At 44.9% G+C, this 17,284-nt stretch overlaps 1 protein-coding gene across 3 annotated transcripts in view; it reads right to left on the bottom strand.

Moving 5' to 3' along the window:
* Positions 1 to 483: 483 nt before the first annotated feature.
* The window catches only part of GTF2E1 (general transcription factor IIE subunit 1), a 56,525-nt gene continuing 39,724 nt past the window's right edge, over positions 484 to 17,284 (bottom strand). For all 3 annotated transcript variants that reach the window (XM_086760881.1, XM_086760888.1, XM_086760897.1), the window contains exons 3-5: positions 11,751 to 11,952; positions 6,679 to 6,926; positions 484 to 2,235 (exon numbers count right to left, since the gene is read on the bottom strand). In XM_086760881.1, the coding sequence (XP_086617007.1) occupies positions 1,805 to 2,235; positions 6,679 to 6,926; positions 11,751 to 11,952 (881 nt within the window). In that variant the 3' untranslated portion in view covers positions 484 to 1,804. The remainder of the gene's footprint in view (positions 2,236 to 6,678; positions 6,927 to 11,750; positions 11,953 to 17,284) is intronic.

Raw genomic sequence — 17,284 nt, forward strand, 5'->3', positions numbered from 1 at the left:
ATCAAATCTAGACAGAATCGGTACAGCACTTTTTTTTTTTTTCTGTTAACTGATCATTGAATCTGACTTAGCAGCTCTTCTGCCTTGATACCTAGAAGCTTGATACCAGATCCTGGCAGTCCATCCATGCAAGAGTACCATTTTAAATAACAATACAATGTCTGTGAGACCTCCTCCATCAGCTTATGCTTCCCTCCAGGAAGAAGGAAAGGAATGGGAAGTGCTGATGAAAAAGGGCCTCCCACAGCACCAGCCTAATGAAACATCCTGGAAGTGCAAGAGATTCCAGGAGGCATTCAAGAAAGCTCTGGTGAGGAGAAACAATGTGCAGTACTGATGTAATGTGGGATTTCAAACAGTCCCCCTCCCTCAAAGGAGGGCCTCAAATTATTTTTTTGGGTTTTTTTTTTTTGAACTGGGTAAATCAGAATGATAAGCAAACAACATTCTCAACTAAGCACATGACAAATTGAAATACGACAGTGGGGAGAAGTTTCTGTTTATTTATTCCTCTTTAAAATGACTTAAAAGAAAATTTAAAGCACTATTTTAAAAAAGAGGGGGTTCAAAATATCAAGAAGCTGAAAATAAAACCACAAAGGAGGCATTACAAGGTTAGCAGAACATAGAAAGCATAGTTAGTATAAAACTGATTTACAGTCTCAGTGAACAGCAAATTCATGCTGCCCATGTAAACTGAACAGCACGTAATACTGCCCCTACCCTCTGGAACACAAAATTATTTTCTCATTTTATTTCATTGTAGTACTGGATAGAAAAACACAACAACTTTATAAACCAACATTTTTCAGTTGAAAGGGAAAAACATTAAAAATATGATATTGCTCTGTAGGCACTGATAAATGTTTTTCTATGGTGAAAGAGTGTGCCAAAGCAGAACTGAAAATTGCATAATTCCTCTTAAAATGATACAGCCCTGATGTGACTGCAATTAAAAACTAGCTATGCCACTTCTCTGGCTCTGCCTGACTGCAGTCCTGCCCACTACAAACCGTCTGCAACACTGGAGTTTGGACAGGGCTAGGCAGAAGCGACAGGCAGCAATACTGGAAAACGAGGGTATCTCGCGATAAGCCAGAGCGCTCTGACAGCTCGGATCCACGGAGGGCTTTCATTACACTGACAGAGTGACTGTGTGTGCTTGCCAAGGCTCTCACTCTGCGTGTTTCAAGTTACACCTGACCTTGAAGTGTTGAGATCTAGTAAGGAGAGAAAGAAAAGGTTGCTGCCCACGGGGCTGCTTGGAATTAGCCACTCCAGTGGCCACTGGCTGCTGGCAGGAGGTCAGCTACGAGCCCGGTCCAAGCCTGCCATCAGCAGACGAGTGCTTCCCTCTCCTCTCCCCTCACTGAGCACAGGCAGCTGTAAGGTTACTTACACCCTCCTCTGCAGAGCGCTCTGATCAGACTACGGAGCGCTTATGGCCTCTAAGGCCAGGGATGTGGACTTCGCTAGGAACTGCAACTAAAACCAACCCAAAGCAACTGGGAGGAGCAGCTGCTGGGGCCTTGGAGAAGGTTAAAACAGTGCCTGTGCAGGGCACCCGGAAGTGGATTTTTACCTTGCAAGCATCCTCACTTCTGAGACTTGTTCTGCCCTACCTGTTTTGGCACATGCAGCCTTCCTGCTCCCCCTCTCTGGTGGGCAAGATGCCTGAGATTAGCAGTCCAAGCCCCGGTGTCCCTACGCACAGGGGAGGAAAGATGCACTTCAGTCTCCTGTTTTACTAAAGAGTCTCTGGCTTAAAAAGTAACTTTTTAAAAAATGCCACGGCAGGAAGCAGTTAATCAAACATATCCTCAAACATGCGTCGCCCCATGGCTATGTAAACCTCTTTTTCTTCTGGTGTCATCTGGGCCACCAGCTCAGGGCGCTGGCTCACTTGGCTGTAAGAGTGCGGACGCCCAGCCACTGTGACGGTGGGGTCCTCTGCCACCACCTCAAACTCTTCATCCTCCTCCTCATCCTCCAGCCCGTATGTTGTCGTGGCTGTGGCGGGAGGGCGGGGAGGGGATTCCTCCTCTGACTCGCTTGTCTCGCTCTCGGAGTCACTAGCGTTAGCACCGGAGAGAGGAGCAGCACTTCCGACGGTGACTGTTGAAGCAGAAGGTGTCTTCTTCTCGTGGATAAGTAGGGCACGCATCACCTCCTCGTTATCATCCAGAGCTGCCCGGCCCTCCTCACGCTCCTGGAAGGCATCCAGATCCCGGCCTCCTGCAAAGAGACACAAGGGAATGATTGTTTCCTCACAGAGATCTGGGTGCTGGCCCTGAATGCTTTCTGGACCTCTATTAACTGCTACTGAGCACATTTGGCCAAATCACACCCTTTCTCTATGCTAGCTCCTCTTCTCCCTTAAAGACAAGAGATAGTTATGTTTTTTTCTCCTAACAGCAGAGCAAGTATTGACATTTCCTCAGAACCTGGAGTCACTGTAGCTCCCAGCTGGGACACTCGGCCAGGAGCACGTCACAAGAGAAGACAAATGGGCAAGCACCTGGAAAAGACCCCCCACCTCCCCAGCGGGGAGGTGTCCAACTCTGGTGCCCCTCAGCTGGGCTGATGCACTTTCCTCACTATGGAGCAGAAAGCAGTCCTTGTGACCTAAATCTGGGCTTCCAGGTAGTCACACTATGAACCTAATGATGACACTTCTCTGAGGTACAGCAAGCATCTCAGTGCTTTTTCACAGATGAACAAGCACCGGCTGTTTCCTTTTTGTCCCTTTGTTTCCAGGTTGCATGACCGCAGCCTGGAGGACTTGCAGTGATGATCATGACGACCACGGGGTGTTGCCAGCACAGACCATAAATGCAGACCCAAAACCAGGCACTGCCCTGCTGAGCTCCCCATCTATAAGGATTAAGATGGAGAAGCAGATGGATCCAGGCAGATAAGGAGTCTGCAGACATCAGACAAGGAGTTTTCTGTGGAAACCGTGTGTTATAAAACAGCATTCCAAGCAGCCGTGTCTGGTAAGCTCAAGAGGTGCACCTACCAGGCAGGAAGAGGAAAAGCTCATTACAGGAACATGGTGCTAGCAAGCGGGATCTATCTCGCAAAGCATATGCAGCTTACAGCCTGCAGCCAAGCTGCGCAGCGCAGCGTGGAAGGCTGCATTAAAACAGCTCCTGCTCTCCCAGCTGAAACGCAGCCCAGTCACTCTCTCTGGCTCCCCACCTGGTCCTCTTATTTGAAGAGGACTTCAGTTTGCTGGCTGACAGATAATGTGGCCTGCACTCTTCCTTCAGTAAGCTTGGCTGTACAATAGCTGGGAGGGTTTGACATGTCGTGGGTAGGCAGGGTGTCTGCAGTTCATGGATTCAAAAGGTACAATTCTGTTCAAAAAGCAGCATTCTGCAGAAAACCTCTCCTAATCCTACATTTGATGAGACGACTGTGAGTCCACTCGGCACCAATAAAACCACAGGCAGAATGGAAAAAAGAAAAAAATCCATAACAAAATAAGAAATATAGAGAACCTTTTGTAAAAAACAAGACCTAAAAAGTAGGACAGACTCCCCATGGCAAACTTTCTCTCTTGCACCAAAATACAACTGCTGGAGCTGAGGTGACAGCATTCTGTCTTCATACGCCATTTGCCTGCTTCTCTGAGCCCCAGAACCTGATGTTTTGTTGTAGCTCAGCCCCGATTGGGACCAGACTACGCAGTCTCTCTCTCGCTCCCCCCACCCTCCGAGAGAACAGGGGGAGAGATGATATAAGAAAAACAGCTTGAGGTTTGAGATAAGGACAGGAAGAAATCCTTAAAGTTACCGTCATGGGCAAAACAGACTCAACTTGGGGAAAACTATTCATTTATTTCTAAAACTAGCAGGATAACAAGACAGAGAACAAGATAACCTCCCCCCACCCCTCCCTCTTCCCGGGCTTAACATTATCTCTACTACCTTCCCCCCCGAGTGGCACAGGAGGGAAGAGGGAATGGGGGTCGCTATCGGTTCATCACGCAATGTTTTACACCGCTGTGTCATCATTGGGAGAAGAACTCCTCGCATTCCTCCCCTGTGCCAGCATGGGGTCCCTCCCACGGGCCACAGTCCTTCGTGAAACTGCTCCGGTGTGGGTCATCTCCTCCACGGGGTGCAGTCCCTCTAGAACGGCTGCGCCAGCGGGCCTTCCATGGGCCACAGCCTCCTTCGGGTATCCACCTCCCCCGGTGTGGGGTCCTTCACGGGCTGCAGGTGGATCTCTGCTCCTCTGTGGGCCTCCATGGGCTGCAGGGGGACAACCTGCTCCACCATGGTCGTCACCACAGGCTGCAGGGGAATCTTGGCCAGGAGCCACATTACTCCTCCCCCTCCTTCTGAACTGACCTTGGCATCTGCAGCCGTTCCTCTCAGAAGAAAAATTCTTCACAACAGGCAGGCAGACGCCTCTCAAGATCTTTTTTAAATCTCATTCACATCTCATCTCCTCTCCACTTCTTGCAGCCGGGCTGGGCCAAGTTGGGCCCAGTCGGCCACCTGGTGGGAGGCCAGAGGGTGAGGCCTGCAAGGCCCACAAAGCTCGCGCCTCTCCCTCTCTGCCCCCGCTCAGCTTCTTCACATATTCTTCGGTTTGTTTTTTTTTTTTTCTGTTTTGCCCTTCTTAAATACGTTATGGCAGAGGCGTTATCAGGGAACATTCTGCTACCAGTTGGCTCGACTTTGCCAGCAGCGGGTCTGCCCTAGGCCTGGCCAAGTCCACTGAACAAAGGGGAGCAACTTCTAGCAGCTTCCTACAGAGGCTACCACCTTAGGCCGCCCCTCACTAAACAAAATCAGAACATGGTTTCAGCACCACATCCAGGCTGTTTGCACCCAAGCCTCTTCCTCAGGGTCAAAAAGGCACTGGTTACTTTTTTCAACTTGAGATGAAAAAAAATGCTGAGAAACAGGTAAATAAGGAAGCAAGTTCTGCATTTAGCCTTAAAAGCCAGGGGAGTTTGTGGTTATTCCTTTCCCGTAGTAAAATAAAGGCCAAAAGACCCACCCCTAAGTTCACTGATTCATGTTTTTATTGCAAATGAAGTTGTAGTAATGAGTGATTGCTACAACTATTATTATTAATGCACTGGCAAAATTTTGAAAGAGAGGAAGAATAAAGGAACTGTGCTGAGAGCCTTGTGCTCAGCTTGTTGCTTGTGACCGTGGAGCATAAGAGGTTATTGGAGAGCATCTCTGTGAAATAACATAGCAGCTCATCACATTGAGAGCTGTGAAGAGACAACAGCCTGGGGTAGATCCACAAAGTCTGACTTTGTGGCTCAGGAGTGGGGCTGTCTCTTGCTCGCAAGAACTGTTCCTGCCAGACCCAAGCAGTCAATCTTTTCTGTCAATGGTCCCAAGTTTCCATATTCCCTATTTATGTCATCTAAGAGCTACAAAAATTATTGCAGCAGCAATTTCAGGCTATTTCTGCAAGTCCCCTCTTTGATGCCCAGTCGTGGTGGAGGTTAAGCAGTGATGCTATCGGAGATATACTCCCCCTCTGTGTCCTTCCGTGGCGTCTGAGAAACGTTTATGCCGTGTACACCAAAAGTAATCTCAAGGAGCCACTTTAAAACTACAGGTGAATTGAATGTCTAGCAGAAAAATCGAGTGAGAACTCACCATGGCCGGTGAGTAACAACATCATCTGCTACAGACCGCAGGAGTATGTTGTTTCAGTCACCTCACTTTGGAAAATGTTTTGCGATCTCTGTATGCTTGAAAGGCGTTACATGCAAACAAGATCATTAGGTATCTTCTGGCCATTATTTCACATGCATTTTCTTCACTTCTGCTATACCTATGTACCCCACTCCTCTCCTGAGCACTGCACTGGTTCCAGGCTCTCATGCTCACGCATGTGGTCCCCTTTTGCCATCTTCTCTTCCTGCAGCATCAACAGTTTCAGTCTGTAATCCTCAAATGACTTGGAAGATTGCATCTATCAATGCACTCTTGTAAAAATCATAAAAGGACTCTATTTCTTATTTTTGGTGTGTAAGCTTAAATAGCACACTTATCAAAGCAGAATGTTTCTACAAGTGGTTACAAGATCTTGACTGTGGTCTATGGACAACCTGACCCCAACATGAATGAAAATAAAAGCAAAGATAATGAGAAACAGACAGAAAGCAAATAGATTCATCTGCCATGGTGACAGACCATCCTACTCTACTTCCAGAAGCTTTATTTCTGACATAATCTTCATAGAAAACTCGTTTTGAAAAACAATTGGCAAGAAGAGGGCTGGGAGCACAAAACCACTGCTGGTAGATTTGGTAGGCTTCAGAGTCACTGAATGTTAATAAATGTTATTTTTCAGCAGTGACCTATTAGGGAGGCAGCTCTCTAGATTAAACTGAAAGCCCTTAATCTAGAAGCAATAAACTCTCAAGATGGAAGATGTAACAGATAATTAACATTTTAGAAGCCCACAATTTTGTGCATGGCTCAGCTTTACTAACCTGGATTTCAATCCTGGACCTAGGAAATCATGATTTTTTACATCTACCTACACACAGGTGCTTTGCACAGCAGAGGGAATTGGCCAAAATCAGAAGTGTTGGGAGTAGCAGCTGTACACACACAGGAGAACATGTTTTTGACAGCACTCTAAAAACATCACATAAGCAGGGCAGTACTTCTGCTCTGTGAATGTTCTTACCGTCTTTTATTTCATCAGGGTCATAAGCCCCCTGCACCGTGCTCTCCCGTAGCCAAATTGGCCTCTCTCTGGCTGGCTTTCCTTCACTTGCAGACCGGTTAAGATCCTCCTGGCCCTCCATGCTGATGACAACGTTCTGGGTATACAAGTCCTCATACGACGGTCCTTTTGTAGTCCATGCTTCCCGATGGTGTCCACCTGCAAGGCCAGCTGCTGTCGCTGAACCAGTACCAGCTGCGCGCTCCTTGCTACAGAGAAGTCAAAGAGATAAAAACAGAGCACTCAGAACAAGCCCTTCCTTGGCCAGCATTGCAATACTTAAACTATGATTAGTTATCTCCCATGATCTGCACCAAAAACTTGCATTCTCATTTCTAACATGTGGTGCCAGGAATTTCTACACCAGCTTGCTGGTTTGGGAAACTTGGGGATCTCTAATGGGAAACCCTACATGAGGCCATGACAACTTCCACAACAGACACTGGAAAGAAGAGGCAGCACTAAAGCTACTGATTTACTCATGTAAAAACAAACATAAAAGCCCAGAATACCCTGAAATAAAAGCCACAGCAGCAAAGCATATTCGAACAGTAATCTGGTATTTGGAAAAGCCTCTTTTTGGCCTTCACACAACAACCATATAGTGCATTAAAAAAGCACTAAAGTTTAAACAAGTCAGATGGTAGGCCCAGAGACCCAGCATGCTCAGATCTGTGAACCGTTATTAATCGCAGGACTCATGAAGGAGTTAACTCACTGTGAAAAACATAGTTCAAACCTTTGCTGGAATTGTGAGTGACAATGCACATGGTAAGTGACATCTCCTGTGCTACCCAGGAGATCTGTACTATCCACAGACACAGCCTGGGGAGGACTGTGGAGTCCAGGCAGAGGAGAAGAAAGATGAGAGGGCACCTTCAAACCAGAGCACTAGGGCTGGATAAAGGGCTTTGCGTGGTGATGGTGTGTGGGAGGAGGCAAGACAGAACTGTCTTCATTGTGGAAAAGTTGGAGAAAGAAAGGCAATGACCGATGTGAAGGGTATAGCAGTCAAAGCCTAGCCCTCCTTTGTTTTCTGAGAGGAACTGCAGCCAGAACATTTTCCTCCAGGGCCCCTTCTAGCTCAGAAGACTGACAGAGAAAAGAAACATTCCTGCTTAGATCTGATGGAAAGAAGACATCAGGTGGAGTATTTTCTGCACAGTGATGGCAATGAACCTAAAATACTCTCTGCCCTGTGCTGCTATATATGCATTGATCGGCGAAAGCAGCTGAATGGAAACGCACTGCTCTCTGGGTGGGAAAAGACAAACATGACCGCTTCTCTACTTCAAAATCATGTTTCTTCTCAGAGAAACAGATTTGCTGCAGACTGCACCCACCCTCAGCCATATAATTTCAGTCATCTGAGTGCCAGTGGTACCTAGGGCTTGTCACGGGTAACAGCCCTGCCTGGACTCCTCTTCTCCAGAGCAAATCCACGAAGGATACTCAGTGTCCCAGCTCTGCTGCCAGGTGAGCTGACAGAAGTTGTCAGTTAGCACAGTTCAGCCACTGCTATCTACCCAGTGACCTTTCCTCCAACTGAGAAGCTTAAAATAAGGTTGCAGCTGGAAAAAAACCTGAGTAATATGCAATGTTTTTAATTCAGCAAGGATCTAACCACTGCTTGATGAGCTAATTCTGCCAGATTTTTCAGGGTAAACAGTGAGGGGAAAATATGCACGTAGGTGATCATCTCTCTTCCCCACATAAAAAATATTGGTGTGTTCAGTCGCAGTTTGGATTGAGGGCTATTCACATCCTCCCAGGAGCAAGCCTGCTGGTGTCTGTTAGCAAAATACTTCACAGCATCTGTGTTAGCATGTGTCCACACGCTAACCGGTTGCCTCCTGCAGCCTGCCCCACTAGGAGAGCTTCACAACAGCCTTGGATTTCGGGGCAGAAGACTCATGCGCATGTATTGCTTATATAACCTAAGGAACCACACAGAGACCTTCCTCCCAGTGCGTTATTTCAAGTGTTGGTACCTTTCAGCTCTCCAAGACAGGCGTGTGTTCTGTGAAAAGCACCACTCTGCTTCCCACACAATAGAAATCTCTAACTAGCGTTTCCCTGACAATTTTATGTAATCCACTTTCCTCACAAGATACACAATGTAGCTCTCCCCCAAGCTCTCCCTCCCCATGACTGCAGCATGACAGCTAAATACTCAGTAGTGCCAGGAACTGCCTAATAATACTTTTGCGCAGAGGACCCTGTAAGTGTGTCTGAAATTGCCTTTTTTTTCATACATGGTATCATTTAGCAGCAAAACACTCTTATTCCATGATGTCAGGAACATTTCAGAAATGAAAGTAACAACTCTAAGAGACACCTACAGTACTAATTACTTTAAGTCATCTACTGCAATGTCCCACACTGAAGTGGAATCCTCTAGACACTTTCTATCTACTGGCAGACCCTAGTGAGCTTTGCAAACGTGTCTTTGCAAACTTCCTTGTTTGTGGAACTGTGTCTTCAGCGACGCTGTTGGTAGGAGTCAACAACCCCTCAAAACTACATGATCAGGGGAATACTCCTTACTGCAAGAAGAGATCTTATTGTTCAGCAACCCTGTTCCAAAGTACAGGATTAAACACCATGGATCAGGCACCAGCAAAAGCCCAGGTGCATAAGGTGCCTTATAGGGAGCACAGAGCAGATGAGAGGAGTGCACTCTTAAATCTCTCTCTCAGATCCAAGATCTGCTTTTTCCTCACCTAGGTCTAGACTTTGCATGGCCATCCTGCAATCAGGAACTGCTCAGATGGTGGCAGCTCAGTGGCTACATTTGCTCTGTTACCCATTGGTTGTTTTACCCTGATGGAAATCCCTTAATGAGTGGTTAGCTGCCTTTACAGGCAACATCAATAATCCTTGACATAGCTGAGGTATGGCCCACAGAAACCACAGTGTGCAATGGGGAAACAACTTGAAATTTTCATCTCAATCCTGCCCAGACTATTAAGAAAAGGTCTTGCATAATGAGGATAACTCTTCTTGTGCCTTGCTTGAAATAAAGCACTTTTTCACTTAGCTGCTCTTAAGAGCTTCACCTTCACAACAGACAACCCATGGTCCTGGACAGCATGACCACAAAGAATTAATTCTGTGAAGATTTTTGTTATATAAAATCATGCTATTTTGACATAAGGAAATGGAAGGGATATTAAAATCCATCTGTTTTAGAAAACCACAGACAAGGGCTTAGGTAAAGCAGGATTATTTCAAAACCTAATTCATGCTCTGTCAAGATTAAGAACATGAACAGCCTCCTAAAATGATAGAAATAAAGATCTATCCAGTTTCCCATGGCAGGTGAACACAGTTATGCAATATCAGTGTGGTCACTTAGACCTGTAATTCTCCTGAAAACACATGAAGTTGTCTGTGTTGGTGCAAAGAGATGATGCAGGCACTTCGTGACCTTTTCAGTTTGTTTCAGAATCATCAAATGTCAGTTTTGTCAATGATTTCAGATGCTCAAGACTCCATAAAAATTGAGAGAATAAATAACCCAGGGTTCTGCACTTTAAAAAAAAAATCTCACAGCAGCGCTTTCATGCAATTAGCTGCTTTGAATTAATAAGAGTTAATAAATAATTAAATCCTTGTATATGCTGAAGCAAGTTGTGTTCAAGTAAGCATTTTAAAAGTTGCCTATTTATTTTGTCATTCCTTGCACAGAGTAATTAATCATTTACAATGTTTTTTAAGTATTTAAGAGTCAAGTAAGTGGGTGCTGCTACTTAATCACGGGACTGCACCAGGCTTCTGCTGTGTTAATTTCCTGTGCACAGAAGGGGAAGACTGAGAAATTACTCTCTTTTTGGTGGGGTTATCCCAGTTTTACTACTCAAACTACAGAAAAGGGTTTTTAAAGCAAAGTCTAGTGATTCAGCTTGGGCATAAAGGCTTCAAAGACTCCACATATCACCAAAGACATATTGAGTGACCTTGGAAAAAAATCTTTTCCCCTCTCTATATTGCTTCTGTTTTTCTATCAGAATGATGAGCAAAATTAGCTACCTTCTTGGCTAGAAAAAGACTATGAATAGACAAAGAATTTTTTATTATATTAATTAGAAGCTGTCTAGCGTAATATATGAAGAACATTTTCTCTCAAGGTTAGCCTGAGAGAAAAAAAAAAAAAAGGATCCTGCTTGCTCTCCCACTCACTAAAGCCAAGCACCCCAAGACACTGTGGGAACACTTCCCCTCATGGTACATTTTTTCTCCCCTGTGCGTTTAATTAATTTTTTTTTTTTTAAAACAGAGAAGTGCATCACATTTCACCACAGCTGACAAAACTGACAGCTCCCCACATCTTTCTGCATTATTTAAACATCATCTATTTTTGTACAGCTAGGAATGTTCTGAAAGAAAGTGTCATTTCCCATGGGTAGGAACATTTTGAAGATTTTTTTAACTATAACATGGTCTCCTCCTGAAAAGAAGAGGTGTGTAACAAGTAGGAGAAAAATCAGAAAACAAAAATGCCCTTATTACAAGCAATGTCTTCGAACTAGAATGTTGTTATATGTGGATTTGAAACGCAAAGTATAGAATGCTGATAGCTTAGTTTCAAAAGCTGGGTAGAAACAAAAGGAATAGATGAAAGATAAGGGTTTGAGAGAAGGAAGACAGTGTAGGTCGTACCTTCAGAGTTCTGCCAAACAGCTGCAGTTTGCCTTTCTTAAAATACTGGAGCAAGGGTTTAGTATACATACCAGCTGCAGCACAGCAAGCAGCAGGTAATTCGAGTACCCCACCCCAGAGAAAACCACATGCAGAAGGCTGACCAGAAGAATAGTCATCTGCCTTGTTTAGCAGAAAACGGCTGTGGCTCTTTGTCTCCTTATAAACCTACACATTCCTTGGGGAATCCGTCAGTTGCTTGCATAGTTGGTGTTGAACAACTAAGTTCTCAATGCAGCCAGAGTCTGCACAAGGATTGGGAAAACTGCAAAGTGCAGACGAACGCACTACAAGGAAGCAGTGCAGTGAGAGAAGACCAGTAGTGTTCCCACCTCTGCTTGAGGGCAGGAATCTCTGTGGGTTCTGGCTCGAGGATTTCATAGGCTAAGTTAACGTCTTCTGTCTCACGAAGCAGCGCATAGATGGGCTCGATCTGCTCGTTAAATCTTGCCACAAGTGTCCTTGCATCCTTTTTGGGCATCGCCGACTCATCTTCTTCCACTTCAGTCTCGCAGAAAGTACAGCGAAAAGTTCCTAAAATAAAAAAAAACTGCTAAGCATTGGAAGGAAAGCAGTAGGCCCAGCTCTTTATACTGCCTTTTAAACAGCAGTGCTTTGCTGTTTTCTTAGCTTGATGCTAAATAGCTTTTCTCCCCCTGACAGTCCCTTCCCACACACAGTGTACCTGGCTATTATTTCAGCAGCCAACAAAGCAAGCATTTTGATACCATCCAGTGATACCCAGTAGGGTACAGTTTCTTGCTCTGAAAAGCCCAGATGGGCTGCAGTACCTCTACTGAGACATCTCCTAATCTCACTCCCTCTCTTTCTTGCTGCACATCCTAAGTATCAGCTACGACTGGGCTGTGATAAAAAGCTTCACAATATACTCTTAAGAGTTCAAATAACATCTGTTTCAGGTGCTTGCACACTGCTATCTCCCAGGCCACATGAACAGGCTAATTTCACAATGAAGCAGGGTGTAGTTTTACACTGCACCAACCACTCTGCAGTAACTGCTAGTATAACCACTTTCACTCTGCAACTGATGCAAAAAAGATGGCTGCTCCTTCTGTTTCGGGGCCAGACCATGCAAAATAGTCATGCAGGGCAGCAAATACAAACATTTATTCTACCTAACTCCTGTATTAACTTACTGAAATGAAGATCGGCAAGGTAAGAATTGTATGAATGGCAATTAAGAATAAGCTCGTTTTATAGACGTGATCAGGATCTATAAAAACAGGTCCCAAAAATGCAACTGAAATGGTTGCATTGCAATGCAGTTACAAAAAACCTACTGAACTCCTGCACAGCAGGCTTTTCAGTTTCATCACTCCATCTGCAAGTAGGGCCCTCAGGGCAGTACATGCACAGCAGGACCTTACCATATGGTCCACTACTAGGGGAGCAGCACAGTGTAATGACTTATCCTTGCAAGTGCTAGAGTAAGAACGTACCTCTGCCTCCTCAGAACGCTTACATCCCAGCAATGCTCACAAGCTTCTCGATTTCTCTTGTCCCTGTGTGATTTTTTTTTAAATTTATCTGTTCTGTGACACCTATACACATCTAGCACCATCTCTCGACACCCCAGTGAAGAAAGGAAAATATCTTTTTACCAATAGGGAGCCTGAGGATAGGTCATTTCAGGGAAATGATAACCTTATGTCTAAAAACCAGTGTTAGAATCAGTATTGAAGCCTGCTACGTCACTCATGCTATGTACAAACACAGTCCAAATAATAGGGTTTGCCCAGGGCACACAGGCATGATGTAATGAGACAGGCTGGCAAGCCAGGGCTTCTGGTATCTTGTTTTGCTGCTTACACAGATTTGCTAGTCTTGTCACTTCATTTTTCAGTGCACCTCTTTCTCTGCCTGTAAGACAGCGATAAAAACAGACCTAACTTCTTCACTGATAGCTGTGCGGGCTAGACAATGCTTGCATGCTTCTTGGAAAAGACACAAAAGCACTGTTTATGACAGAAGGTAGATCTGTTGCCTCTCACCACAGTCTGTAGAGATGCAGTTTTCTACCTCGGCACCATCTGAAGTAGCTGTCACTCACTGTTACTCATAAATTAATGTGAGCGTGTTGTATATGTGGCCTGTAAAATGTACACATTTCCTGCAATAAACTCTCTCTTTAGAAAGTGTGCCTTATCTACATGTAAAAGCTACAGCACCCAACAACAGCAGTATGCAAAGTAAACGATAAGTGGATAAAGTGCTCTTCTCTCCCATCCAAGCATGAAACACTCTGCTTATTTTTTCAGGCTGCAAAAATTGTTCCTACTGGTTCAAAAAACTGTACATTATATAAGCTGTCAGCCCAGCAAAAATTGAAGCCAAAGTTTGGTCTCCTTATCCCACACCTGAGGCTATCGGGTTGACAGACTGGCAAACGAGCTGAATCAATTTAAAATAATTAGCACATCTCAGCTCCCATAATGGACTAAGTGAACAAACACAGGTTAATGACAAGAACTTCCCTCCTTTTACACCCCCCTCAAAAGTCCTGTTACATGTTCCTGAGACAGCTCAGACTTTTCACGCTTCCATCTGTGAACCTCATGAGTATTTGCAAAAGATTAAGATTGTAGGGAGAATAGTTCCAAATCAGAGTACCAAAAAATCAGAAAGTAAATACAGCTCTAATGAAATGGAACTCCTAAAGCTATAATGGATTTGCTGCAACTTCCACCCCTCAGGGTTCTTAATAAGTAAAAAAAAAAAGTTAATAGATGAATTATGTAAAGAATCTGGGAATGAGTGAAATGACAAGCTTCCTCCATTAATATGCTGATTTTTTTTGAGGTGATGCAGCATTTCACAAGAGCCATATGTGATTAGAGAACTGGAAGTTGCTTTGCCATGGCAGATGGCATTCACATGTTCCAAACCTCTTTCGTTGGACTTTAAGAGGTCACAAAATGTCACCAGAGCTTTTATGACATGGCACATCACATCAGCAGTGACACATGTTCCTTACAGATAGGAATTACATGTGACAAACATGAAGTGGAGGCCATCCAAGGGCTGAGAATGGCAATGTTCCCACTCTGACGATGTATTTCTTCCTTCAGCCCTTACACAACCGACAGTTTTCCATCCAAAAAAACCAGGACAAGCAGACATCCGGGATTGAACAGACAGGAGCCTTTCCTGCATCTTGGAAATGCCAATGGAGAGTGCGTACATCCCATCCTTTCCACATATGCTCAGGCACTGAACAGATCTCTCTGGATTCACGTTAAAGACCAGCCATCTGAAAGAGATCTCCTCATCTGCTTCCAGACTCTCCAGGGCAGATATGCCGGTAATCTGGCTCCCCAAGGCATACTAAGATTAAAGCAGCTCAAGCACTGAACTACAGAGCCAGGATATTTAGAGATAATTCCTGATGAGAGAATTTCCTTGAGAGAAGGAAAAGGTCAACTTCCCACGCGCACTGCATGCACAATGTCCAAGCGTGTATGCTGCATCTGCTATAATTAACATGTTTAACTGGCTACAGCCTCTTGAGTTTGAGCTCAGGTTCTGCTCACACCCTTCTCAAAGGGTTCAAGCCTCATCTCCAGCCCAACAAGATGTCTGTCCTTTGGGATATTGCCCAGACTCTCATGACTCTGATTCAAAGTATTTGATGCTCAATCAAAACTTATCAAACCATAGAACAGTTTGGGTTGGAAGGACCCTCTGAGGGTCATCTAGTCCAACTCCCCTGAAAGGAGCAGGGACATCTCCAACCAGATCAGAGCCCCATCCAACCTGGCCTTGAATGTTTTCAGGGATGGGGCATCCACCACCTCTCAGAGCAACCTGTTCCAGTGTTTCATCACCCTCACTGTAAAAAATTTTTTCCTAATGTCCAGTCTGAATCTGCCTCCTTCTATTTTAAAACCATTACCCCTCGTCCTATCTCTACAGGCCCTGCTGAAGAGTTTCTCTCCATCTTTCCTATAAGGTCTCCCCAGAGCTCCCTTTAGGTATTGGAAGGCCACAATAAGGTCTCCCTGGAGCCTTCTCTTCTCCAGGCCAACTGTCTCAGCCCATCCTCATAGAAGAGGTGCTCCAGCCCTCTGATCATCTTCGTGGCCCTCCGCTGGACATATTCCCATTCATTTCAAACCTATTTATTGTGCCAAAAACTGTATCTCAGCTCAGCTAGCTTCCATCTTGCCGTTAAACCTTCAGGTATATTTATGAACTGCTGTCTTACTCATCCCTCCACCCTCATTTTGCAAGGCTCAATAAGCCACACATTTTTCTTTGCCTTTTAAAACTGGCCACCCATCCTTCTGACCAGGCTATCAGCCTCATTGGGCACTTCCTCCAGTTTGCCATCATCTTTCTGCTGCAAAGCTGAAAGTATATATAAGTGTCCAGATGAGTTCTCCCAAAATCCCAACAGCATTAGTGCTTGTCTGATAGCGACTGAGACCTTTTAAGATCACAATGTAACAGATCATGAAAGTGCTGCCTCAATTATCACAAGACCTAGCAATGCTCCCAGATCTTTCTTTTTCCTTTGTAGCTTCCAGTTGATGAGCTCCACATTTATAGGAGACATTTGCATTAGGTGCTAGGTGCACGACACCATAATCTTTTAGCTCCTTTTTATTCCTCCAGCCTTCAATCTCATCCAATTCTTTATTCTTGACTGCATCACAAAACATTAAGCTAATTTATTTTCAAAATCTCCCACAACCTTCTTTTAGAAGTAGCATTATTACCATTACATGGAGAGTGAGCTAAAGCACAGATGGCACAATTTCAGAAGTATCTGCTGATTTGAGCAGTACTTGATTTGAGATGCCTAAGAAATGCTTTCCTGGAACTTCTGTTTCAGAAAAGAGAGTGCAGTATTTTTACCAATCTTCTTCCAGGTTCTAGAATCGGGCATCTCAAATGAGTTAGGTACAACAGCTAAATGATAACCTTTGAAAAGTTTAGCTAAAACCACACAGAAATTCAGCTGGCCTGGCAGATTAGATCACGTTCCTGTGGCTACTACAGCCATTTTCATCCAGTAATTCCCTGACTCTCACACAGCACGTTTTTCCTTCTTCTGCAGCAAGCTAGGAAAGAACTGCATTATATGCGCACAGCTCATCTCTGTTACTGAGCAAAGCATATGTTTTGCAGGGGATAAAATTTATGTGATAGAGAAGAAGTTACAGGATGTATAAGCAACTTTAATTTCAGCACTTGCTAATGCCAAGTGCTTCATTTGATGTTAAAAAGAGAGAGCATTAAGACCTTGGGGAAAGGACAGGACTCTCCTACGTTTCTACCAACAGGAAGCCGGACAAACGTCTCCCGCCATGTGATGCTGTGTCGACAGCCATATGGCTAATCTGCAGACCCAGAGCCCTCAGTTCCGCACAGGCCTCCGCCATTTGACTCAATGAAATAACAGAGAAGATCACAACCTGCTAATGCTGCGCAGATCATCTGCGGGGGGAGCAGGATGCCTTGCCAGCTTGCTTCCCGGCAACAAAGGGAGGATGAGAAGGAAACACCTTGGGTCCTGCTCTAGCTTCTCAGAAGATAGGTGTTTTGTGGGAATCTGCTATCCTACCTGCTAGCCCCAAGCCTGAGGTTTCCTACTCAGCTCTTTCCACCTGCTCCCATCCCAGTTCCTGGCTTTTCCCTGCTCTGATGGTCCTGTTCTCCTTGCTAGTAAGTTCTGGTCTATGTAGTTCTGCTTTCTCAGCCTGGGCTTCTCTCATTTATCAGACTTCCCTGTCCAACCTTCTTCTCCTGGGCTGCTTTTTCCAGTCTCAGCCTCTTCCCACTCCTGTGGCTCTCTGCTCCGTGCTCATTGATCAGCTAATTTTGCATCTTAATTTGAGCCCCG

The sequence above is a fragment of the Chlamydotis macqueenii genome, chromosome 1 (genome assembly GCF_036417535.1).
Source record: "Chlamydotis macqueenii isolate bChlMac1 chromosome 1, bChlMac1.mat, whole genome shotgun sequence".
NCBI lineage: Eukaryota > Metazoa > Chordata > Aves > Otidiformes > Otididae > Chlamydotis > Chlamydotis macqueenii.